At 42.1% G+C, this 27,132-nt stretch overlaps 1 protein-coding gene across 5 annotated transcripts in view; it reads left to right on the top strand.

Annotated features, from left to right (window-relative positions):
- Positions 1–6,170: 6,170 nt before the first annotated feature.
- Positions 6,171–27,132, top strand: part of LOC121867463 (MAM and LDL-receptor class A domain-containing protein 1-like) — a 53,427-nt gene continuing 32,465 nt past the window's right edge. For all 5 annotated transcript variants that reach the window (XM_042367378.1, XM_042367377.1, XM_042367375.1 and 2 more), the window contains exons 1-2: positions 6,171–6,275; positions 15,940–16,018. In XM_042367378.1, the coding sequence (XP_042223312.1) occupies positions 15,941–16,018 (78 nt within the window). In that variant the 5' untranslated portion in view covers positions 6,171–6,275; position 15,940. The remainder of the gene's footprint in view (positions 6,276–15,939; positions 16,019–27,132) is intronic.

Here is a 27,132-nt window from a genome sequence, read left to right as displayed (position 1 = left end):
TAGCAGACCCTAGCCCTGAACCAGAAGGTCAGGGCTAGGTGGTGTGTGTGTGTGTGTGTGTGTGTGTGTGTGTGTGTGTGTGTGTGTCCCTAGGGGGTCAGGGCTGTAGGGCATGTGTGTGTGTGTGTTTGTGTGTGTGTCCCCAGGAGATCAGGGCTGTAGGGCGTGTGTGTGTGTGTGTCCCCGGAGGTCAGGGCAGTAGGTCATGTGTGTGTGTGTGTGTGTGTGTGTGTGTGTGTGTGTGTGTGTGTCACCAGGAGGTCAGGGCTGTAGGGCATGTGTGTGTCACCCAGGAGGTCATGTGTGTCACCCAGGAGGTCAGGGTTGTCAGGAGGCTGTAGGGCATGTGTGTGTCACCCAGGAGGTCAGGGCTGTAGGGCACCCAGGAGGTCAGGGCTGTAGGGCATGTGTGTGTCACCCAGGAGGTCAGGGTTGTAGAGAATGTGTGTGTCACAGAGGTCCAGGAGTGTCCGGGTTGTAGGGCATGTGTGTGTCACCCAGGAGGTCAGGGCTGTAGGGCATGTGTGTGTCACCCAGGAGGTCAGGGCTGTAGGGCATGTGTGTGTGTCCTCCAGGAGGAAGACCCTATGATGTGTAGGAACAAAACTCTCCAGCAGTAGGTATAGAAGAATGTTAAAGCAGAAGAGGTTGTAGCAGGTAGAAAACAAGAGGAAATTTTGTTAAGGAAACAGTTATAATCAAAGAAAACTGTGCTAGGAAATGGCTCAAAAATCAAGGAAGAGCAGAGAGGCCTTTCAGCGACAAAAACAGAAGCGTTTACTCTCCCTGACAAAACTAGCTGGTGCAGTTAAAACTAAGAATAAAACAAAACCAAATGGATGAATATTACATGGGAGAGAACACTAAATATTTTGTTTATATATTATACAAAATCATGTTCCATGATACATTATATCATGGAACATGACTTTTTTCTGACTTTAGTATTACATATGCTATTGAAACCCCAGTTGCTGGTTCATTAGACATAAATCCTCTTGGTAAGTATTTAAGTTTTAATTCTCACAATACAGTGCAAAAAAAGCTTACCTCTTTTATCTTCTCTCAATAATGATGCACAAATAAAAATATTAAACAAATTCAAGTTAAATAACTAAAATTTGCACAGGAATTATTCATACTATATGCATGAAAAAAATTGTTGCAATAAACATACATGTTTGATTTTGGGTAGTGTGTATTTTAACTATTAGGCGCTCACGGTTTGTGTGACGATGTGAGAAATTAAGTTAAATGTGGTGAAAAGTTCCCGGGTAGGTGTTACCCCGACCCCCCAGCTCGAACTTTTTCCAAGATCCAATCACATCCCTGATTGGGAAACTGTACAGTATGTGCTAAGCCTACTAAAGTTAATGGATGGGGAAGACTGCTGGAGGTATGATTGATGAGTATTCGAGTGATTGATGGAAGTCTGGTGATATGAATTAAAATTACTAAAGTAATGTATAAGTGGGAGAAACTTGACTAGAACATAAAACTTTACTGTACTGAAGCAGAAGAGTGAAGGAGGACCTAAGAGAGAGAGAGAGAGAGATAAATCTTGATAAAATCACAGAGGGAAAATGGAAACAATGGAGCACCTTAGCTTTCGTCTTTATTCAAGACTCTTCAGAGGAAACTGAATTACATGGACGGAAAGAGGCTTAAATACACAGGGTGACCTTATTAAACATGAGGTCAGGTCATAATCATGGCATCCACTAAGCCACACAACAACACACACGCAGAGGAGGTTAAGAGAAAGGACGACGTGACTAGTCAAGTTCAGTCAGGTCAAAAATATGGGACCCACTAATCATTTATCCTACATCTAACTCCAAGGTTTTCAAAGCATTTTTAACCTTGGGCCACTGACAATTAATTTTGTGTAACATATCAAATTTTGTACAGACCATCACTGAGGTTTATAGAATTTAATTCCCTAATCAAATTAGCTTCAACCAGAAAAAGTAATCAAGGGGGTGTAAAGAAACTCTTTTAAGGCAGTGCAGGAATAAAAAAATTACATAGACAGTGCAGGTATACAAACAAGTACATAAACATTGTTGGTATACAAGCAATGTATGTAGATATTACAAGTATACAATGTACAGACTTAGGTATACAATGTACATAGTGTATGTATACAAACATTGCAGGTATGCAAACAGTATATAGACATTGCAGGTAGATTCAGGATGATAGAGAGTGATAGTAACTCTCGACAGGAGCTGCCATGCACAGGCCAACCGGCCTATTGCAGACTCCTTATTTTCTTATGTTCTTATAAAAACAATGTATATAATGTAGATGTACAAACAATATACATAGTGTAGGTGTACAAAATACATAGCGTATGTGTACAAACAATGTGCATAAACAGTGCCGGTATACAATCAACTTATACTGTACATTGTATAGGAATACATTGTTCATAAAGATTGCAGGTATAGTAATAACGTTTGGGTGGTTTGTTTTAGGCTGTTTGTCTTCCATCGCCATCTGCTGATATTTTGTAGGTCGTTCACCATTAACAGATGTGATCTCTATTGCATTACCGGCCAACCATTTCAGTTTTCCGTGGTATAGTAGTAGAACTACTTGTTTACAGAAACGCTTGGTCTAAAGTCTTAGATTACGTGACATAGCTGCCTGTTGTCACGCCCATTTCAACGTAACCATGGGACCTCCAGTTTCGTACTAAATAAAGCAGACCCCGACCTAAAGGTCTCCATTTTCTTTTGTTGGCCGACAGAAAACGTTTTATGACCAACTATTTTAAATATTAAAATAAAAGTTATCTGTGATTTGGTGTTCGCTTATAGTTCAAGCCATGTTGTTAAAGGGTTAAACCACAAGGGCGGATCCCCCCCCCCCTCTTTTCACCAGAAAATTCAATACCTTTTCTTTAATATAGTTTTGTACTCGGCATTATTGTTTAATAAAAAATATTACTATTAACCTCAGAATATCCTAATATCAAGTGCACATGGCTTCAAAATGGTATAAAAATACCCATGATATTGGTTAGATGTAAAAAAAAATTAGGGGGGGGGCTTAAAGCGTCCCCCTTTTGATATTTCTGGATCCGCCCCTGAACCATAGACCTCAACGGGTTGGTATTATTGCAGTTTCACTACCAATTGGGTTAGAGCAGTTTTGGGTTCACCAGAAGTTATATCTCGCCAATTGCAACACTTCCGTCATAAATGGATAATAACCGAGATGGTGAATTCACGTAGGAAATTCGTGTAAATCTGTCGTCGCCGCGTGTCGTAGTTTGTTTACAACTGACCCGCTCAGCCCACGCCGAGTGGCTTTCAATGGTACCAGATATAAAAATAAGCACTTTCTGTTGAATATGGGGGGCGGAGCCCCTCGGCTCGGAAGTTAGGTAATGGTAGGTAGGTTTCTTTGATTGGTTAGGTCAGGTTCTAAGGAGGCTCGAAAACGACTCCTTTCCGACGGATATGGGAGTCACATTCGAATGAATCGCACGGGAAGAACCTAGATTTCTGGTTAAAAACAAATTGGTTGTGAAACTGCAATTTTACCAAAGGCTTAAATCATCGTCAAACTGTTAAATCATCGCCCTCAAAGGGTAAAAATATTGTCCTCAAAGGGTTTAATCATCATCCTCAAAACAGTTAAATCATCGTAGTCAAAGGATTAGGGTTAAGATGGAGACATGTGGATATCCTGTCGTTATTTCCATCTTGGCAGGAAAAATATGTGAAATCAACAAGGTGACTAGTTGGTCTACAACTTTATTGACTACGATATTGCCTCTGTGACTTCCTATCATAACTTTTTCGTTCCTTCGCTTATCACAACTTCTCTTGGTGTTATTTAGTGAGAATATCAAAACTCCAGTTAACTCCGGAGTGTTTTACAGGGCTCGGCTAAATGACCAGTAAGTATCGTATATGCACTTGCACATGAACACGAGTACCAGTATAGAGGCCAGAGTACAAGGTCAGGAGTACCTGTTTGAGTAATTCCTTTTTAAGTTTTCAGAATATGAGTTTGAGTGAGGCATAGACTTCACGTAATAATGGGTATTTATAATTTTTCTTCTTATGTAAGGCCAAAAACTACAAAGAAGCCCTCCCCTCACTCCTTCCCCATCCCTTCCCTTGACCTCCTCCTCCCTCCCTTCTCTTTCCCTCCACTCCCATTCTCACCCTCCCTTCCCCACCCAACCATTTCTTCCCTCCCATCCTTCCTATATATACTGTTAATAAATATGATGTACTTCTTTGTGTATGAACCTCTGTCCTGCGTGGCAGTGAGAAGTGATACCACCCTCAGTGTCAAGACCTGACTGAATTACTACAACAAATTATTGTTGGTCATTGTAAACCTGAGACTTATCAAATGATTTGGCGATCAGCGAATTCTACGGATATTTCTCGTACCCTCATAATTATGCATTTATTCCAATGATATGAATTTATCACGTCTAATATTGATAACTGATACTTAAGATGAAATTAAAATTGGAGAACATTCATTTATTCTACTGTGTGATTACAAGTTCGTGTCGTCGTTCATTTGTTTGCGCGGGTAATGCTGGTCACCATGGCAACCATTTCAACAAAGCTCTTTTACCTGGTCACACATGCACGTGCTTGGCAGTCTCTTAATTTCTTACTGCAACTGTGAGCGAGTGTGTTAGTTATAGCAAGGTTAACTGTTAATGATAATGTTTTAACGTTGCTAAAATATTGCTGACAAATTATTATATTTTGTGATTTTTTCCAGGTGTGTGTATGTGTGTGTGTGTGTGTGTGTGTGTGTGTGAAGTCATCTGGGCGTATCAGAACTAGTGGGTGTAAAACAGGAAGTTTGTAGGTTATAGCGCAGGCTGGGACGCGGTCATCAGGCACCCTCCTCCACACACCCACGGCGAGGGACTACAGGTGTGTAAAACAAAGCAAAGAATGGGTGGGGCACCGTGGGGCGGGGTGGGGCGGGGTAAGGCAGGGTTGAGTCACCTGTCGTGGTTCTGTGAAAGTGGAGGAAGGAATGTAAGAATGGTGGACGAGGAGAGATGGCCGTAGGAGAAAGAAGGATAGCAAGGGAGGAAGGTGTGTGGGAGCAGGAAGGGCGTGAGTAGGAGGGAGGTATGGGTGACGGTAGGCCAGGAAGGGAGGGTGGAAGGGAGGGTCAGCAGGAAGGGCGTGAAGAGAGAGAGAGAGAGAGGGGACAAAGGACAACCACCAGACGACGTTATCTACCATCAACACAATTGTTTTGGAAAATTTAGTTATGACGTCATTTGTGTCCGTGTGTTGTTGTTGTTTTTGTTATTGTTGTTGTTTGTGACGCAGGAAATAAACAACAGCCTTTAAAACACTTATTATGTTTCTTAAGTTTCATTCCTTAAATAAGTTAAGAGTTATTGATCATTCTTATGCCTATTCCTATTATTATTATCATCATCATCATCATTATCATCATCATCATCATCATCAATCATTATTATTATTATTATTATTATCATTATTATTATCATCATTATCATCATCATCATCATCATCATCATCATTATTAATATTATTATTATTATTATTATTATTATTATTATTATTATTATTATTATTATTATCATTATTATTATTATTATCATTATTATTATTATTATTTAAGATATTTCCTCCTTAAGTTTTAAATATAATCGTTGCTTATTTATATACAATGTTCTTCCCATGGCCTCTACACGGACGACAAAACCATCTGTCATCGGAATTCCTGATAACCGTGAGAGGAATGTTCATCAGGTGGTTCTTTCAGGTTCCAGGTGGTTATGTGTGTTGCAGAGGGTGTATGTGTTATTTACCATATGGTTCCGTGATTGTTCCAGGGGGTTCTCTTAGTGTTCCAGGAGGCTGTGTTGGTGTTCCAGATATCCGTGTGTATTCTAGATTCCAGGAATGTACTCATATAATCCACATTCCAAGCGATTTTGTGGATACCTCACTTTCCAGGCGGGTATGTGAGTGTTCCAGGATTCAAATACTTTCCAGGCGGGTATGTGAGTGTTCCAGGATTCAAATACGTGTGTGTGTGTGTGTGTGTGTGTGTGTGTGTGTGTGTGTGTGTGTGTGTGTGTGTGTGTGTGTTGTGTGTGTGTGTGTGTGAACGATCCAGTGCTATTATGTTCCAGTCGACAGTCGTGCTGCGTCAGTCAGAGTGAGAGGACGGTCGGCACTCACACACCCCCACACACACACGCGCGCGTACATCTCCCGACTGTTATAGGTTAATCACAGGTAAGAGAGCCATCTACCTGTGTCTGTGTGTACGGGGCAAAGGTCACGAACTGCTTCATTTCCTGTCGTAGCTGATAAGGTTGTTTACATGGATAATTCTAATACAAGATTTTATTGGTTGTTTAATTGTAAAAGAAGTTACTTGTTCCTGGATTGCACTGAGAAAAAGAGAGTTAAAAATGACTCTTAGATTAAGAATCCAGAACTATTAAGCCACCGTGAAAAAAAAATGATTAGTTTTACTAAATTGCGAAAAGAACATCGATTGACATTTAGACTTATCAATAAAACAGTGAATAAAGGTCTTATTATCAGACTTTATTCTCAAAGACTTTAATCTGGGCTTACGGTTGAATCTCCTGCGTTACCTAAGTATAGACACCTCACTTTATTACACCTGATGATTAAACAACTTAACATTACCTGTGGGACTTGGGTTAGGTTATGTGTGGTGAAGTTTGGTTAAGACTGGTTAGGTTATGTTACGTTATGCTGTATTATGTTCCGTTGTATTATGTTATGTTAGGTTATATTGCATTATGTTACGGTGTATTATGTTATGTTATGCTACCGGGTATGTTAAGTTTGGTTATGTTATGTTACGTTGTGTTAGGTTACGTTAGAAACCTTCCATATCAGGATAGGTTAAAAAAACTTAACTTGCATTCCCTAGAAAGACGAAGAGTGCGGGGAGATATGATAGAAGTATTTAAGTGGGTGAAAGGAATTAATAAAGGGGATATAGATACAGTTCTTATAATAGCCGAGCAGGATAGGACTCGGAGGTGATCCGACTCATGAACGACTTCACAAACGCAAAAGCTAAACAAATGATCAAATTACAGTCTAAAGTTACCATACGCGACCTTCTCTACTTACCTTGACGGCCTAATCAGTGGACAGGTGTATGATGAGTAAGACAGGTAAATTACAGGTAGATAGATAAATAAGGGATATGTTTACCTATTAACACATAGATACAAATGATATGAAAAATAGAGAAAGATTCGTAAATACAAGGGATTCACTTGGAGATGAGACAAACCCGGCTTATTTCACCTGATGGTTAAACCTTAAAACCTAACCTAACTTTACCCTCCCAGGTGTTTAATCAAGGGAATTAATATGGGGTGTCTTAGCTTCAAGTGATTCCCAAACTAATACAAGGAGAATTGATTTATATGTCTAAATATACATCGTTGTGTATAACTAATAGAAACTATGTATGATGTGTGTATAACTTGGCATGGATAAAGTACACTACCGTAAGATAATTAGTGTATGTCTATGGTGTATTCATCTATTTGGGTGTATTTAACTAGTGTTGTATAATTGGGTTGAACATGTGTGAAAATCACTGTTTATATACTTATTGTGAACTGTATTATGTAATTATTCATTTTTTTTGGGGGGGTGGTACTGTGGGATCTCTCTCTCTCTCTCTCTCTCTCCTACCTATACACCCCCCCACACTCATCTTACCCCTCCTCCCCTCCTCCGGTAAGTATTATGCATCACAAATACCTGACACACCTGGCATTAGAAGAGGTGTCCTTATGTCCCTGTGTTCTCAACCTCCATCAAGAATGAGAAAATACTTATACATTACATAACCACACGTAGCAGTAATTAGTTATATAGAAGAATACAAAACCTATAATCGTTCGTAATTATAGATACATATTACTGTAGAATAACACGTGTGCACTGAGCATTACAAAGAGGTGTTCACGGTATGCGCACGGCCTTGTGTTAACCAGTCTTACCTCCGTCCTTTACACCCGTTCTTTCTCATCGGCAAAAACAAGGTTATAATAATAATTAATAATAATAATAATAATAAGCAATGTAGATGTGTTTATTATCAAGGACAAATTTTGTAGCTGTGGTCTGCTCTGTACTCGTCAGCACATCACAGCATACATGATTAACTTTTCTTTTTCTTTCGCTTAACGCTTTCAAAATATTATATCAACCTGACTGTAGGAGTTGTGGCTGTAAGATAGGCCTTTGAATTACAGTCTTCTGTATCAACTTTTAAGAGATACGTAATCGAGAAGAGTATACATAGACTAGCCGATAATTAAAACAATGCGCTACAGGCCAGTCTGTGGTGAAGAGGATAATGTGAAGTTAGCCACTTAGGCGGTCGGTCACATCTCTGTTACACACTGTTGGCAAGTACTGTACTTTAGTGCACCTGCTCCGGTGTTTGTCATGTCGGGCCTTGAATAATCTTACACTCGGTGCCCTCACAATACTCTCCGGCAGATTGTTCAAAGACTCTCAGGTCTCACTCCGAAAAAGTTGCCCTGACAAATTTCTAAACTTGTAGCTTGTTCAACCTTGAGGTATAACCTCTACTGGGGCGGACATCTGCCAACTCCAAGTATGAACACTCGACTGAGTATTGTCTTCTGAGGCGTTTATAGACTTCTATTACGTCACCCCTTTCCCGTTTATATTATAAGGTAAGCAACTGCAGGCTTATGGGTGCCTCTGTTAATGGGTCTGCAAGTTTAAATGTTCCACAGTCCGAACACGTCCCAATCCTACTTCGTTAAGTTAGGTTAGATTAAGTCAGCGTTACCGAGGTTAATCTTCAGATAAAATAGGTTAGGGAGTCTAAACTTCAGGTGATGCGCCACTAACGTACTGATGAGTAACATCATGTCAGATGCGAGAGAAGGTCCCCCGTCTAAAAAAACAAAAGCCACGCATACTTACTTGCCGTGACTCAAGCATCCAGCAGTGAACAGTGTGTGGTTTTATCTGTGACGTCATAACACCATTTTTGTTGCTTGACTAGTGCAGATAATACACCTAACAGCGACAAGCAGACGTATACTGTGTGTGTGTGTGTGTGAAGGGAGGGAGGCACCTTGGCCACGGAACTCAGGTACCGATTGGAACGTCTCACAGAGTTTTGATGAGCCTCAGTGAATTGTCCGGAGTAAATGAGGGAACATCCGGGTGCTGGTGGCTGTAAATCTGGGTCTTAGTAGCTCAACATCCGGGTCTCTAGGTCACCTGCCGTCACCCACCACCTACTGCGCCATCTTCACCCAAAACACGCAGTAATTACAATCGTCACCACGTCCCCGCCCCCCTCCCGCACCTCCTACACTAAGCGAAGGATTCTTACGCCACATCTTCACTTTTTTCTTCCTTCACTCTCAGAATAAAGAGTCACTGGATGTGTAAATAAACGTTCGGATCACCTGGAGATTAGACCACTCCCAATTTCTTTCATCTTAAGATTAAGTACACTAAGGTTACATGGGGGTTTACATTAGGTTAGGTTAGGTTAGGATAGGTTAGGTTAGGATAGGTTAGGTTAGGTTAGGTTAGGTTTGCATTACAGTAATTAATCTTCAGGTGAAGTAATGTGGGTCAGGTAAATCATTAGGTGTTTCGGTGAGTGTCCTAACCACTTCCCCACTGATAATACACACACATACACACACACACACACTACTAAAGAACAACTACATCTGGAACACTCCGACACACGCCAAGGCCAGATGATTCCTGTGTCTATTGAAGGTGAATCACATGGCTAAATCCTCCTCCTCCTCTTCCTCCCACACGCCTTGGCCGAGCCCTTTGACGTGGCCAGGGTGTGGAGGGCCCTAATGTGGCTATCTGATGGCTCGGTTCCTGACTCACACACACACACACACACACACACACACAGCTTCCCATCCCACCCTCCATCAACATCATCCTTCATCTCCACCCACCCACCCACCTCACCCACCTCACCCACTCACCTCACGCACCCACCTCACCCACTCACCCACCCACCCACAACATCAATAATTATCACTAATTCTTCCCTCTCATAACACCATGCCATAAACTGCAGACTTCATAATCCCCGACGTGAGATAATAACAGTGTGGTGGGACTCTCAAGGTCTTTTTCGAAGCAGGAAACCTAAGTCTTAAATATAGTTCAGTAAAACCTCCGGAATGTGTCTACGAGGTAATGAAGGTCTTTAAAACATTGTGATCACCAGACAGGTATTTTTGTAGGTATTTTTATATTTTTATTTTTTATAGTTTTTGTTTTTGTGTGTGGGGGTGGCATATGGTGTTGTAGTCTGTGATGTTGTGGTTTTGTGTTGTAGTCTGTGATGTTGAGGTGTTGTGTTGTAGTCTGTGATGTTGTGGTGTTGTAGTCTGTGATGTTGAGGTGTTGTAGTCTGTGATGTTGTGGTGTTGTGTTGTAGTCTGTGATGTTGAGGTGTTGTGTTGTAGTCTGTGATGTTGAGGTGTTGTGTTGTAGTCTGTGATGTTGTGGAGTTGTGTTGTAGTCTGTGATGTTGTGGAGTTGTGTTGTAGTCTGTGATGTTGTGGTGTTGTAGTCTGTGATGTTGAGGTGTTGTGTTGTAGTCTGTGATGTTGTGGTGTTGTGTTGTAGTCTGTGATGTTGTGGTGTTGTAGTCTGTGATGTTGTGGTGTTGTGTTGTAGTCTGTGATGTTGAGGTGTTGTGTTGTAGTCTGTGATGTTGTGGTGTTGTGTTGTAGTCTGTGATGTTGTGGTGTTGTAGTCTGTGATGTTGTGGTGTTGTGTTGTAGTCTGTGATGTTGTGGTGTTGTAGTCTGTGATGTTGTTGAGGTGTGTTACAGTCTTGAGATATTGCAAATCAGTTACCAGAGGGGGTTAGGTTAGGTTAGATTAGGTGAGATTAGGTTAGATTAGGTGAGGTTAGGTTAGGTTGTGATAAGTTTTGTCAGGTTATGTTAATCTAAATTAAGTTAGTATTAGGGTGGTTAATCTTAAGCTGGGAGCTATTCTTCAGCTGATTTTAAATACACTACACAGTGGAATAAATCCTACCTGACAACCCTGCAACAACAATCACACTGACTCACGCATCTCAAACAAAAACACTGGATATTGGCCAAAAAACTAAGATGGATCACGAAGACTTACACACAGTCCATAAAGTAATTACCAAGACAATAATAATTACAATGACACAGTAATGACAAATACAAGAATTACACACACTAACAAAGTAATTACCAAGATGAGAATTACAGTGACACAAGAATACTAAAACAAGAATTACAAACAATGACACAGTAATTATGACTAAATTTACGTGCCCGAGGGGGAGGATTTATTACAAGCAAGCAGGGAATATATTGTGTCTGATAGTGGAGTATACACCAGCGTGAAGCAGCTTAATGTTTACGATCCTCAAGAAAAAGAAAAAAAAAACGCGGGTTATATTAAACATGATCACGTGAACGCTTTAACGATTTTCCACGGCCTGTTAAAACACCTTGAACTTGTTTATATATTATGAGCTAAATATTCTCACGATTTTAACAGTATAATAATAATTACAAAAAAAACTTCTATTTGTTATGTATTTAAGAAATTCAGAGGACGTAATACAGATGAAGAGTTTAATATGCGAGGGAAAAACACGACTTGTCAACTCTTTGTTTTTGTTAATATCCCACCCCTATCCCCCCCCCTCATCCTACCACCCCACCCCACCCCACCTTCCCCCAACCTTCCTCCTGCCCCCAACACCCCACCCCTCTTACCTTCGTCCTCCCCCGCCCTCCCACTATCCGCGAACTCAATACAGGTTTCTGCACTCGTCTCTATATTATGCGATTGTCTCATGCAAGGTTCGATTCCTGGATGGTTACCCTGCTGTCACGGGCCACACGGGTGTCTGCCATGGATAAGAGAGCCGATAGCAGTGACAGGTAGATAGATAGACAGGTAAATACATAAAGAGATAGATTTGCGGATAGATAGATAGATAGATAGATAGATAGACAGACAGACAGACAGACAGAGAGACAGACAGACAGACATAGATAGATAGGTAGACAGACAGACAGAGAGGGGAGGATCATAATAAAAGGACAAGAAGAGAAAAAAAAGGACAGACAAAGAAAGGAACAAACAATGGACTCAACACCACCAAGACAGACACACTACAACGCCCTTCTGTACCCCGGCCCGGAAAAGATAACATCACCTTAAGAGGAACGAATGTTGGGAATAACAAGAACAGGTGGAGGAGAGAGAGAGAGAGAGAGAGAGAGAGAGAGAGAGAGAGAGAGAGAGAGAGAGAGAGAGAGAGAGAGAGAGAGAGAGAGAGAGAGACTAATAAATCATCATGCTGGTTTATACTGATGCAACATGTATATAAACAATGCAGGTAAACAATATACACATTAAAATCTGTTGATATAGAAATAGGTAGAATCTATGTTGTTTAATAATCACGTTGTTTGTGTCTCACTTTTCTTAATATTGTCTATATATTTCCTACAATTTATTTCCTGTTTTCTTGATTTTTTTTATCTGTTGTTCCATTCAACGAGCGAAGATGGGAGAGGGGGGAGGGACGATAATAAATATACAAAAAGAATATAAACTCATTATCATGTTATATATGATTCATTGATTATCGTTTGTGATTTTAAGGTGATATGATATAGACTATATTATTTAGTGAGGTATATATCGGTACTGTATCATATAGTAGAATATGTATAAACAATAATATTTACCAAGATATACTGAGGCTATATTTTAAACTAGCTATACCAATAATACCAGTTTATACCAGGACCAATAATAATAGTTTATACCAGGACCAATAATACCAGTTTATACCAGGACCAATAATACCAGTTTATTATACCAGGACCAATAATACCAGTTTATACCAGGACCAATAATATTAGTTTATACCAGGACCAATAATACCAGTTTATACCAGGACCAATAATACCAGTTTATTATACCAGGACCAATAATACCAGGACCAATAATACCAGTTTATTATACCAGGACCACACACAGTTTATACCAGGACCAATAATACCAGTTTATACCAGGACCAATAATACCAGTTTATACCAGGACCAATAATACCAGTTTATTATACCAGGACCAATAATACCAGTTTATACCAGGACCAATAATACCAGTTTATACCAGGAAATATATTAAAGATTTTATACCAATAATGTGTTATGACGTAATAGGAAATATACAACTAATAATTAATATAAAGTCTCTCTCTCTGTCTGTCTGTCTCCCTCTCTGTCTCTCACCCCTTCTGTCTGTTTCTCTGTCTGTCTGTCTCTTGAGGTAAGCAATTAGCCCCGCCCCACAACACGATAACGTATAGAGCTGCCCTAAATACCACGGTTTTTAACATATCAAGGCCAGGGTCGATGTGTTTCGGAGGTGACAAAGCCTCCTCACCCTTCATCCCTCACCCCTACCAAGGTGAACTGAGGACAATATTTTTTTCCTTATGTATTGTTTATTTATTTTCTCAGCGGGTATTTAAAGCTCTAGATAATTTCTTTTTAAGGATAAATATAGTTGATATTGTGTACCTAACCTAACCAAACCAAACCTAAACCTAACCAAATCTAACCAAACCAAACCAGACATAAACCAGACATAAACCCCAGGCAGCATTAGAGGCGTTTATTCACCAGGTGTAGTAAATAGGGTGTCTAATCTTCAGGTATTCTCAATATATCAAACAAATTCCTCTTTAGAAAATAAAATCACATTCAACTAATTATGTGTTTTTTCCTGGTTTATTTATTATTAAGGTTTTATCAAAGGAAATATTTACCTTTTATCGGTATGCCAATGAGTGTATGTCAGTCTTATGTATGTTTGTATGTCAATGAGTGTATGTCAGTCTTATATGTTTGTATGCCAATGAGTGTATGTCAGTCTTATGTATGTTTGTATGCCAATTAGTGTATGTCAGTCTTATGTATGTTTGTATGTCAATGAGTGTATGTCAGTCCTATGTATGTTTGTATGTCAATCGGCTATCTGGAAATCACGTGACCAATTTCAATCCAATTTCAACACCCTAAACGACTCATTACTGATACCATGGAACAAAATGACTGAATTTCGATTTAAATTCTACGAAGGTCATTTTTTTTTTACTACATTTAATGACGTTGTTGCATGTGCAGTTAGTTCAGGTCACATTTATGTATTTTGGGTGTTTTATCCAAGGGAGTTATTTGTTCGTGAATTGATTAGTATTTATTTTTTTTATATTCTAATAAATTCTACTTTTCTACACTTATACTTTTCCTCTTTCTCTTAAGTGGATCTTGGTACGGGTGAATATTCTAAATAATGTTTTATACGTTAAATTATGTAATTTTAAATACACTGAGGAGAGTAATTACAATCAACCATCGCTACAGGAGAGTGAGTGACTGAGTGGCTGGTGTCTATGTGTCACTCAGTGGATTTATTGTCCCCGCCCATCGGAAGTCACCCCCGCTCAACGGCCATAGTCCAGCGCCCCGCCCCTCCCTCACAAAGAACCAAAATTATCACGCTGCATTGGCTTACCGCAGGCCCTTGACCCGCCTCTCTCTATCATCATGGGGTGTGACAGCTTTTTTGATAGCTATAGGACCTTCACACCATATCACCACCGACACAGTATTAACACGCCACTGTCACCGGATTTCAAATTATCAACAGGACCCAAAATGTGATTAGTTGTTTATTAATATCCGGTGTGAGATAGTATTAATAACATATCCCGACCACAGTGACTATATTAACTGAGCCTGTGTGTGGTGGTGACGCCAGGCCCACGAGACAGATGCCTTGGGTTGTCTTGTATAGGTCACATTGTACTGTACCTCCCCTAGTTATGGCGCTTATGGTTTTAAACTTCAACCTTTCATTTTACTGAACAAGATCAATTTCAAATCACAAGCAGAGCACACAAAAGTCAAAGTGAGTGAGACAATATTAATGTACAAGTGTAGACACACACACACACTACCAGGAATAATACATTAATATACTATAATATATACATAATAATGGTTGCCCCTCGTTTAACGAGGATGGCCGGCCTAAGGGCCACCTCGGCGTGAACTTGTTTAAGGTGTAGAAGCTGTCGCCAACACAACAACCACACCCTGAGTTAAAGGGCTGCGTGACCCAGTGTCAAGGAATAGTCCGAGAAAACCGAGACAATTCGTCAACTGCACTGGCTAACCATTACCCCGGAACACGATCCGCAAATTGATTAACATCCAGGTTCCCAATTGCTGCTCGGTAGACAGAGGCAAATGGCGGAAAGAAACTTGCCCATAGCTTCACCCTGCCCGGGAATCAAAGCCGGGTCCACTCGCTTGTGAGGCGAGCATGCTAACCATTACACCACAGGTCGCCATATTCATATACTATAAATAAGTACTGATACAGGTAATTTATTGGTTATGTGGAGAATCTTGTGTGCACATGTGTGTGTAGGTGTGGAAATCGTCTATATACACATGACTAGTTTACGTGTGTGCAGATATGAGGAGCTTCTGCTTATATGTAGGTTTCAGGTGTGTGTGTGTGTGTGTATTATACAAGAGTATAACAGATCTAACGCTAACTGAGGTATACTGTACGTGGTAGGTAATAATGTCTCCCTGTGTTATCACAGACAATAGTAACCACGGACAACAGTATAACACTAACGGAGGAGGAACAGTACGTGGCAGGTAGTACTGCCATCCTGTACCATACGTGAGGTGCTGTTCGCTTTGTATCTGTGTTATTCTGGCTAAGTTAACTGCTTCAGTCATGACCTTTTAATAATGAAGAGTTTGTGTTTCAGGATGAGGAGCTTGTTAACGCTGGTGACGGCAGCCCTGGTGGTGAGCTGCCTGGCGGGGCCCCACACACTACTGCAGCAGGTAAGTACTATCCTGTACCTCCTGGCCCTCCTCCAGAAGGTCCGGCCAACACACCGCCTCCTCTGTCATAACACTTCAGCGGTGGTTCACTCTGGTTGTGTGACGAAACATTTATCAAAACACTGTCTGGTTCTTCGTAAATTGACTGACTCGTCCTAGGCGTTGAAACTGATAGATGAAGGTTGAGATTTATGATCACCCAGCCACGGTACTGTAGCAGACCAAGGACAGGCAGTTATCGTGCTGACAAGGAATATATCCAGACTAACGACCACACGACACCAACAAACACTTCTTAATTACAATAAACCAAAAAAGATTACGTGGTTTTGGTAATACACTGAAAAAATTAGGGTCGATCAGTGGGACATTTTGATCATATATGTTTTACCTCTTGTTACAAAGGCTCCAGTCTACCATTTATCAAGTGTATAAACAATAGTATGTGTGTCATAGTGGTGCATGGTGGCGGGTGTCGTGAGAGTTAATAAGACAAGACCTTTGTAATTTTAAAGTTGATTGAAAACTTTCGGGTCAGGGCCAACACCAGGCTTGTGTGTGGGTTACTGGGACCAAGATCACCTGAGCTGGCTACTGATATTATTAACAACACACACACACACACACACACACGTTGATGAATGACTCACATGTCACCGGAACAACGACCAGCCCTTATCACCTGGCTGGCGTTGTTCCCTCACCCCTCCCTGCCTCCCCCTCACCCCTCCCTGCCTCCCCCTCACCCCTCCTTTCCTCCCCCTTCCCTTCCTCCCCCTCACCCTTCCCTTCCTCCTCCACCCTCACCCCGCCTCCACCCTTCTCCCTACATCACTCTGCCTTCTTTCCCTCATAATCCTCTCCCCCTTCCCTCTACAGTCCCTTACCCTTCCTATTCCATCAACTCCCCCCCTCCCACTCCCCCTACCCCCTCCCACTCCCCCTCCCCCCACGTCCAATAAAACATTGATCGTGGTAATATTTATGAAGCTCAGTACAGGCCAGGGACTACTAGACAGTGACTCATGTTTACAGTGTGACCACGACCAGTGTTCGGCTCTCACACTAGAGGTCATAAGAGGTCAAGTTTGGGGTCATGATTGTGTATTTTATTTTTGTTTGGGTGTGTGTGTATGTGAGAGAGAGAGAGAGAGAGAGAGAGAGACGCATTAAAATCCAGCAACAAACAAATAAACAAACAAACAAACAGACAGACAGACAGACAGACAGACAGACAGAACAAAGGCGCACTCCACAAGACACAGCACACATACACGTATACAAAAATCATCCCTCACTATAATTACCATAATGAATAATTGTAGGGGAGGGAGGAGGAAAAGGAGGGGGGGGGGAACAGGAGAGAAGGGGAGGAAAGAGAGAGGCGAGGTGAGAGAAGAAGAAGTGAAGCAAGTGAGAGAAGGTGAGGGAAGTGAAGTGGTGATGGGAAGTGAGAGAGAAGGTGAGGGAAGTGAGGAACAGGTGAGGTGCAGTGACAGGACAGGTGAGGTGCAGTGACAGGACAGGTGAGGTGAAGTGATCGGGTGGTTGAAGTGAAGTGAGGGACAGGTGGGTGAAGTGATAGGAAGGTTGAGGGACAGGTGGTGAAGTGAGGGACAGGTGAGGGTGAAGTGAGGGACGGGGGGTGAGGTGAAGGAGAGGACAGGTGGTGAAGTGAGGGAACAGGTGAGGTGCAGTGACAGGACAGGTGAGGTGAAGTGATGGTAGGTTAGGTGAAGTGAGGGACAGGGGGTGAAGGTGGGAAGGTTAGGAGTGAGGGAAGTGAGGGACAGGTGAGGTGAAGTGAGGGACAGGTGAGGTGAAGTGAGGGAAGAGGTGGGACAGGTGGGGTGAAGTGAGGGGACAGGTGGAGGTGAAGTGAGGTGAAGTGATAGGACAGGTGGGTGAAGTGAGGGAACAGGTGGTGAAGTGGGGACAGGTGGGGTGAAGTGAGGGAACATGTGAGGTGAAATGATATGACAGGTAAGGTCAGGTGAAGTGAGAGGGGAGGTGAAGTGGGGGAGGAGAGGGAGGGGGAGGAGGGGGTCGACTGTGTGAATTGTATCAACACATTCCGGTGGTTAGTGACGGGGCCCTTGTGTACAGTTATCATTATCACGGCTTATTGCTCCCCTGCCCTGCCCTGCCCTGCCCTGCCCTCCCTGCCCTACCCCACTGCCCTGCCCTGCCCTGCCCTGCCTGCCCTGCCCTGCCCCCCTGCCCTGCCCTGCCCTGCCCTACCCCCCTACCTGCCCTGCCCTCAGTTTTGGTATTTTATTTTCATATGACGTGTATTCAGAGAGAGAGAGAGAGAGAGAGATTAAATAGACAGAATAAACAGATAGACAGATATATTGGTCTTCTGTCAGTAAAATCAACACACGTGAACATAGGTAAACAAACCAGGCCTCTTGATACACCTTCCCCTCCACACTCACCCGCCTTTAAGACACACGAAAACGCCATTCCTTTAGCTTTTAGGGAACAGTTGATATACCAAAAACATTATATTAAACCCCAGGACGATATTATTACACTTTATTATAATATAACCTTGATTCAATGCCGAGAAAACTGAAATCAAGGTTGGAATTGTGATTTTTTTTGTAAGTAATTATTTTTTGTGCATATTCTATTTTTTCCCATTAAACTTTATTATTATTATTATTATTATTATTATTATTATTAAGAGATAACCTTATAAGCTGGAATAATTATAACTGGAGATGGTAATTACACAACAATTATCCTTACAACCTCCTGTAACGGCGTTTAGTGTGTGTGTGTGTGTGTGACGATTATGTATGTATGTATGTATGTATGCATGTATGTATGTATGTATGTATGTATGTATGTATGTATGTGCGTATGTATGTATGTATGTATGTATGTATGTATGTATGTATGTATGTACGTACGTATGTATGTATGTATGTATGTACGTATGTATGTATGTATGTATGTATGTATGTATGTATGTATGTATGTAATCAACTTATACCACGCTAAACAACCTCTCACCCCTAAAAACAAAGGACAAACAGCTATTAAAGGCCGTACAATTTAACAAAAAGTTCCTGGAAGAGAAGAGGGAGGGGAGAATAAGCAAGGGAGGATGAGAGGGGGAGATAGGAGGGAGAGAAAAAATAAATAAGAGGAACATATGTGGCAGGTTAATTAGGGCAGGTGTATACAGGTAGAGGCAGGTGGAAATTGAATTAAAAAAAAAGTTTACTTAGATTAATACAGAGACAATATTGACATGGCTGAGGTGTCTAAGTAATGATGCAGCTCCCTTCAAGTATTACCTGTTTAATACGACTGTACATTTAATCTTAGGAATATTATTAAATTATTGAACATTGTATAGAACGTCATCTGTGTTAGGACCTCTGTAATAAGCAGTAGAGAGAGAGAGAGAGAGAGAGAGAGTATGTATGTATGTACTGTGTGTGTGTGTGTGTGTGTGTGTGAGTGTGTGTGTGTGCCTAAGAGAGTACATAACGCTCACGGGTTGTAACAAAGGACATAACAAAACACAAACGGGGAAGAAAAAACATTACAGTCCTCTCGTTTTCATTCTGTGTTATCGGTTCCATTATTCTGTTTTCTTCCTACTCTTTCTGTCTATGTCTCTATCGTTCTTTGATCTATTTTCCTATTATTTTTCCCTCTTTTATTTGATTTCCTATATTCCAATTTTCTTTCTTTTTTCTCTATTTCTCATTTTTTTTCTTTCAGCCCACAACTTTACTTCTGCTTATTTTGTTTTCATTTTCTATCTTTCTTCCTTCCTTCTATCTCATTTTTTTTCATTTTCTATCTTTCTTCCTTCCTTCTATCTCCTTTCTACCTACTTTATTCACTCTTTTTCCCTTCTATTCAATCGTGTTATATGAACCTTCCACAAACATTACCCTCGTCGGCCAAGTGTCAGTCAGCATCACACACACACACACACACACACACACACACACACACAGTCGTAAAATTTCTTCCCCTCACGTATACAAAAACAAAGTGACTCTCTCCGTGTGTCTGTATGTCTGTCTGTCTGTATCGCTGTCTCTCTGTTTCCCTGTCTGTCTGTGTCTCTCGTCTGTCTGTGTCTGTCTGTATATATCTCTGTCGTTGTCTCACTCTCTTTCTCTACTAAGACACTACATTAAAACGTGTGTAAAAGAGTTAGTCATTATACTTGTCCATCAATATTAAGACCTAACATGATATAGAACTGTACTCCACACGTCTCCCAAGTTCACTGCTGGAGGGGTGAAAAATAATAGCAATCCTCGTCTATTTATAGTTAGTTGAGAGAGAGAATAATGTCAGGGGAACTAATAGTAACCCTGAACTGTTTGCTTATATGTGTTTAAGAAATGTGTGTGTGTGTGTGTGTGTGTGTGTGTGTGTGTGTGTGTGTGTGTGGACGGAAGTTGGCCACAAAACCCATCCTCATGTTTTCTACGTCTGTTACCCAACTTACCGACTCGTCCTAGTTACCAAAAGCTTTCCTGTCAGCTAATAATTACTCCAACATTCTCCGTTTTTATCGACATTACCTTCACATATCACTTATCTCCCGTGACGCTGTAAACCCTACCTGCGTCAGTTAGCTCTATGAATACCGATCAACCTGACATTACCTTACTGAGAGATTAAAGAGTTACTACCTGACTATGTGACTCAGAGAACTCATTTTCCCTGATAATTACTCTCACTCCCGTTTAAATTAACTACTAAATTATCAACTTATCTTTTTATTGCTCATTTAATCATTTTATTGTTATTTTTATACTTTTATCTTGTTTCATTTCCCTAATTTCACCGTCACTCGATATCATCACGTGTGTGTGTGTGTGTGTGTGTGTGTGTGTGTGTGTGTGTGTGTGTGTGTGTGTGTGTTTTAGGGAGGATGCAGCTAGTGGGGATTAATCTTGTGGGCGGGAACGTATAGTGAATGTCACAGGGAGAAGTGCAAATAGTGGAAAGGGATTATTACTTTATTATTATTATACAAACAAGACTCGAACCCATGACATATTGGTGAGAGATACACGCCACCACCACCACCACCACCAACAACAACAACAACAACAACAACAACAACAACAACAACAACAATAATAATAATAAAAATAATAATAATAATAATAATAATAATAAACAAAAATTACAATAAATGACAGTTCAATTTACCATCTACAACACACCCACCATCTGTAAGTTCAGCAGAGCGGACGGACCCTCAGCGCCTGGTTCACACACACACACACACACACACACACACACACATCTACCATAAAAAATAAAAGTTACTTCCCTTTTCCCCGCTAATCATTAACCATTAAACATCAACAGGAATTTAGCTGGTGGTGGTGGTGGTGTTGGCGAGAGGGTGTTGGTAGTAGTGGTGGTGGTAGTGGTGGCGGTGGTGGTGGTGATGGTGTTGGCGAGAGGGTGTTGGTAGTAGCGGTGCTGTTGGTAGTGGTGGTGTTGTTGGTAGTAGTGGTGTTGTTGGTAGTGGTGGTAGTTAGGGGGGAGGACAGGGTGAACCCATACCGTATCTGAAGGGTCAAACTCATAAACCGTGACCCGATAATATCACCTGTATTACCTTGTTATTTTATCCTGGCGTGACGGTGGGAGAGGGGAAAAAAGGGGGAATGCGAAGGGTGTCAGGGTGGAGGAAAGGGTGATAAAGGGAATAAGAGGGGGGTAAAAGAGGGGAGAAAGGTAAAAGGGGAAGGGAAACAGAGGGAAAGGAAGGGGTGTACAGAGGAAGGAAGAGGAAGTGGTTATAATGGGAGAGACAGAGAAGAGGAAGTGGAAGAGGATGGGTGTACAAGAGGGAGGAGGAGAGTAAGGGAGGAAGGAAGGGCGTAGAAAGGTAAGTAAAGGAGGTAAGTGAGGGAGGAATGTCCAGTGTGCGTGTGAGTGGTGGATATCGACTGTTTGATAGGGTCAATGTCCGACTGTCTGATGAGGGGTGACTGTACTGTGGTGGTGTGGGTCCATACTGTCTCCTGTAGAGAGAGAGAGAGAGAGAGAGAGAGAGAGAGAGAGAGAGAGAGAGAGAGAGAGAGAGAGAGAGAGAGAGAGAGAGAGACTACCTCATTTCACCCTATATAATAAATAAATCAATAATAATAAAAATAAAAACCGGACCATCATTTATAAACACAAAAGTTCTCTATTTTTATCTCTTCGTTCTCTAGTTCTCATTTATCCTTTGTTCTCTAGTTCTCATTTATCCTTTGTTTTCTAGTTCTCACTTATTCACATCTCTGCTGTATTCACTCGAGAGATAATATACTCAAGAAACATAATCCAATCTCTTATGTTATTTTTACGAGTTATTCTTATCATCTTATCACTTCCATAAATCCTCCGTTTTCTTTAACACCTGAGATGTAAATAAATCCTCTAGGTACCCCAGCTTATTTCACCTTAGGATTAAACACCCTAATGTCCTATGGGGGGTTAGGTTAGGTTAGATTGGGATTTATGTTAGATTAGGTTATGTTAGGAGGTTAGGTTAGCTTAATGGTTGTTAATCTTAAAGTTGACATAAGCTGGGATTGCCTTTATGTTAGATTAGGTTAGGTTAGGTTAGGTTAGGTTAGGTTAGGTTAGGTTAAACTAGATTAGGTTAGGTTAACTTAATGGTTGTTAATCTTAAGGTGAAATAAATTAGGAAGGCTTACCTTTACGTCCCCTGAAGTACCGATTATCATATGATAGTTGGACTACAGATACCAGTGTTTATATACGTTAGATGTACGGTAGCACTGTTAGTACACTCACAGTAACAAGACGCAAGGAACCTTATCAGAATACTTACCGTGAGAACTGTCTTATGCAATTACATTTCTCTTAATTTCGCCCTAATTTCGAAGTTTTAAACATGCTTTCCTTTTTGTTCAACCTCATATGTACATACTCACATAAAAAGGTACATACACAAACTCTTTCACACAGACACACACGACAGGACAAAGCGGCCTTGACTCAGTTTCCAAAGAGGTCACTTGAGAGTGTTAGAGCTTATAATCTGTGAGTGAGGAAGTCTAGTCTGTTAAGCTGTCGTGTTAACTCATAAATTACTCATAACCTGTCGTGTTAACTCATAAATCACTCATAACCAGTCGTGTTAACTCATAAATTACTCATAACCTGTCGTGTTAACTCATAAATCACTCATAACCAGTCGTGTTAACTCATAAATCACTCATAACCAGTCGTGTTAACTCATAAATCACTCATAACCTGTCGTGTTAACTCATAAATCACTCATAACGTCGTTAAGGGTCATTAACCTTGTGGTAAACCTAAACGTTTATGTGGTTCAATGGTTTATATCGTGATTGAAGATCGTGGTGGTATTTTGGGAAGGTCTTCATCCAGTAGTGAGTTAATGATGAAGATGATGATGATGATGGTGATGATGATGATGACGGTAGTCAAGAGATTAAGTCATCATACTCAAGGGGTTATGTCACCGTATTCAAGAGGTTAAGTCATTGTATTCAAGTGGTTAAGACATCGTACTCAAGGGGTTAAGTCGTCGTACTCAAGGGGTTACGTCATCGTACTCAAGGGGTTAAGTCATCGAACTCATGGGGTTAAGTCGTCGTAGTCAAGGAGTTAGGTCATCGTACTCATGGGGTTAAGTCATCGTAGTCAAGGGCTTAGGTCATCGTACTCAAGGGGTTAAGTTATCGTACTCAAGGGGTTAAGTCATCGTACCAAGGGGTTGTCATCGTAGTCAGGGTTGTCATCGTACTCAAAGGTTAAGTCATCGTACTCAGGAGTTAAGTCATCGAACCTGGGGTTAAGTCATCGTACCAAAGGGTTAAGTCATCGTACCTGGGGTTGTCATCGTAGCTGGTGGTTAAGTCATCGAACCTGGCGTTGTCATCGTATTCATGTTGTCATCGTACCTAAAGGGTTGTCATCGTACCATGTTAAGTCATCGTATCAGGGTTGTCATCGTACTCAAGGAGTTGTCATCGTACCAGGGTTGTCATCGGAGCTCGGGGTTAGGTCATCGTACTCAAGGGTTAAGTCATCGTACCAGGGGTTAAGTCATCGGAGTCAAGGAGTTAGGTCATCGTACTCATGGGGTTAAGTCATCGTACTCAGCTTAGGTCATCGTACTGGGGTTGTTATCGTACCTGGGGTTGTCATCGCACCTAGCGGTCATCGTACTCAAGGGGTTAAGTCATCGCACTCAAGGGTCATCGCACTCAAGGGTCATCGCATCGTACTCAAGGGGTTAAGTCATCGTAGTCAAAGGGCTGTCATTGTACTGAAGGGCTGTCATCGCACTCACGGGTCATCGTACGAAGGGTTAAGTCATCGTACTGAAGGTTAACTGGAATGTCTGCGTTGTTGTGAGTCTGTGAGCCCCCAGTTGGAATGTATCTCACCAACACCTGTTTGGAATGCCCGAGCGTGTCCACCTCGCGGCTTATTCGTCGGAACATTCCCGTCCACCTCCTCTCCCCTGAACATTCCCTGCCCACCTCCTCCTGGAACATTCCTGCCCACCTCCTTCCCTGAACATTCTGCCCACCTCCTCACCCCGAACATTCCCACCCACCTCCTCCCTGGCTCCCGCCCACCTCCCTTCCCGAACATTCTGCCCACCTCCTCACCCCTGGAACATTCCCACACCACCTCTCTCCCCTGAACATTCCCGTCCACTCTCCTTCTGAACATTCCCACCCACCTCCTCTCCCCTGGAACATCCCTGCCCACCTCTGTCCCCTGAACATTCTGCCCACCTCCTCACCCCTGAACATTCCTGTCCACCCCCCTGGAACATTCCCCTGTCCGCCTCTCCCCTGGAACATTCTCCACCACCCCAGAACATTCCTCCCACCTCACCCCTGAATATCCCTGCCCTCTCACCTTCTGGAGACTGGAACATTCCACCAGCCCCACGGAATATTGGTCCTCCCTGGTGCAGGTATCGACCAGGTGTTGAGGGTAATTAGTATGGCGTGAGGTGCTCAAGGACTACCACCTAAAATATGACAGTGAGTTAGTGAGGGGGGAGGGGGGTGAGTAGAGGGGGTGAGGGGGTGAGAGTGAGGGGGGTGAGGGGTGGAGGTAGTGAGGGGTGAGGGGTGGAGGGTGTTGGTGGTGGTTCTTAGAGGATGGAAATGGTGGAATGACAGTATTGTTCAGGTGGTGGTAGTAATGGTAAAGGGTGAAATAGTAATCGTAGTTGTAGTAATGGTAGCAGCAGTAGTAGCAATGGTATTAGTAGTAGTAGTTAGAGACTAGTAGTAGTAGTAGTAATGGCAGTGGTGGTAATAATAGTGGTTAGGATATTTAATTTTAAGGTAATAAAATGGTGGCAAAGGTATGGCTATTAGGGGAGGATGGAGGCCATTTTTGGATCGTAGTATGAGGTGGTGGTGGTAATGGTAGTAGTAGATAGTGGTGGTAGTAATGATGGCAGTGGTGGTGGTAATGGTGGTAGTAGTAGTGATAGTGGTGGTAGTAATGATGGCAGTGGTGGTGGGTGGTAGTAGTAGTGATAGTGGTAGTAATGATGGCAGTGGTGGTGGTAATGGTGGTAGTAGTAGTGATAGTGGTGGTAGTAATGATGGCAGTGGTGGTAGGGGTGAGCGGTAGTGCCAGAAATAATGCCACTGATTGTGCATGTGCGTGTGGGCTGGTCGTCATCTTTCTCATTACACAAGCGGCATAATTCCCAGTCTGCCTGTGTCCCGCATCCATCATTCAGTCGACATTAATACACAGGACTGGCTGGAGATGAGACACACAGCCGGCTCATGAGAGAGACGCCCGGCTCATGAGAGAGATACAGAGACGCCCGTCATGAGAGAGATGAGAGAGAGAGAAGCCCGGCTCATGAGAGAGATAGAGAGAGAGAGAGAAGCCCGGCTCATGAGAGAGATAGAGAGAGACAGACGCCCGGCTCATGAGAGAGATAAGAGAGACGCCCGGCTCATGAGAGAGATAGAGAGAGAGGCCTGGTCATAGAGGAGAGAGAAGAGAGAGACGCCCGGCATGGAGAGAGACGCCCCTCGAGAGATAGAGAGAAGAGACGCCTGGCCCATGAGAGAGAGACGCCCGGCTCAAGAGAGAGATACAGAGAGACGCCCGGGTCATGAGAGAGAGATAGAGAGACGCCTCCATGAGAGATAGAGAGACGCCCGTCAGAGAGAGATAGAGACAGACGCCCGGGCTCAGGAGAGATAGAGAGAGACGCCGGCTCATGGAGAGAAGAGAGAGACGCCCGGCCCATGTGAGCGATAGAGAGAGACGCCCGGCTCATGTGAGAGATAGAGAGAGAGAGAAGCCCGGCTCATGAGAGAATAGAGAGAGACGCCCGGCTCATGAGAGAGATAGAGAGAGAGATACCCCCGCTAAGAGATATTCAAGACACCTGGGTTATGATGGCAAATTTAAAACCAACACTGAAACAAAAAATTATAGGTAGAATGGATTCTTAAAGACACCTGAAACTCACCTGAGGATACCTGGTGCAATTAAGGTTAGGTTAGGTTACCATTAGGGAGTTCAACCTTACGATGAAATCACTCTACGCGTATAACAGAGGACCCGACTTTAATTAATACACGACCACAATCTCTAGAGTTAAGTGAGGGTAATATCCTTCTGGCGGCTCTAATATGTAAAGGAGGTTATAAACATTCACATCAGTCTGTCCTCTAATGTTTACTAGTAAGAAATGTTGGGAGACGATTATTAACTTTATGGCCAAGTTGTAAAAAAGGAGACAAAAGACTTAGGTGAATTTAAGAGACTCGTTCTTGGTAGTACAAGGTATATGAGACTGTAACTAGACTGTGAGACTGTAACTAGACTGTAACTAAGGTAGATGGGAGTGTAAGTAAGGTAGATGAGACTGTAGCAAAGGTAGATGACTGTAACTAAGGTAGACAACACTGTAACTAAGGTAGACAGCACTGTAACTAAGGTAGACAACACTGTAACTAAGGTAGACAGCACTGTAACTAAGGTAGACAGCACTGTAACTAAGGTAGACAACACTGTAACTAAGGTAGATGACTGTAACTAAGGTAGACAACACTGTAACTAAGGTAGACAAC

Source organism: Homarus americanus, unplaced genomic scaffold (genome assembly GCF_018991925.1).
Source record: "Homarus americanus isolate GMGI-L3 unplaced genomic scaffold, GMGI_Hamer_2.0 scaffold23598, whole genome shotgun sequence".
In the NCBI taxonomy this organism is placed as follows: Eukaryota; Metazoa; Arthropoda; class Malacostraca; order Decapoda; family Nephropidae; genus Homarus; species Homarus americanus.
Note: the sequence above shows the minus strand (reverse complement) of the source record. Positions and strands in the feature narration are given on the sequence as shown.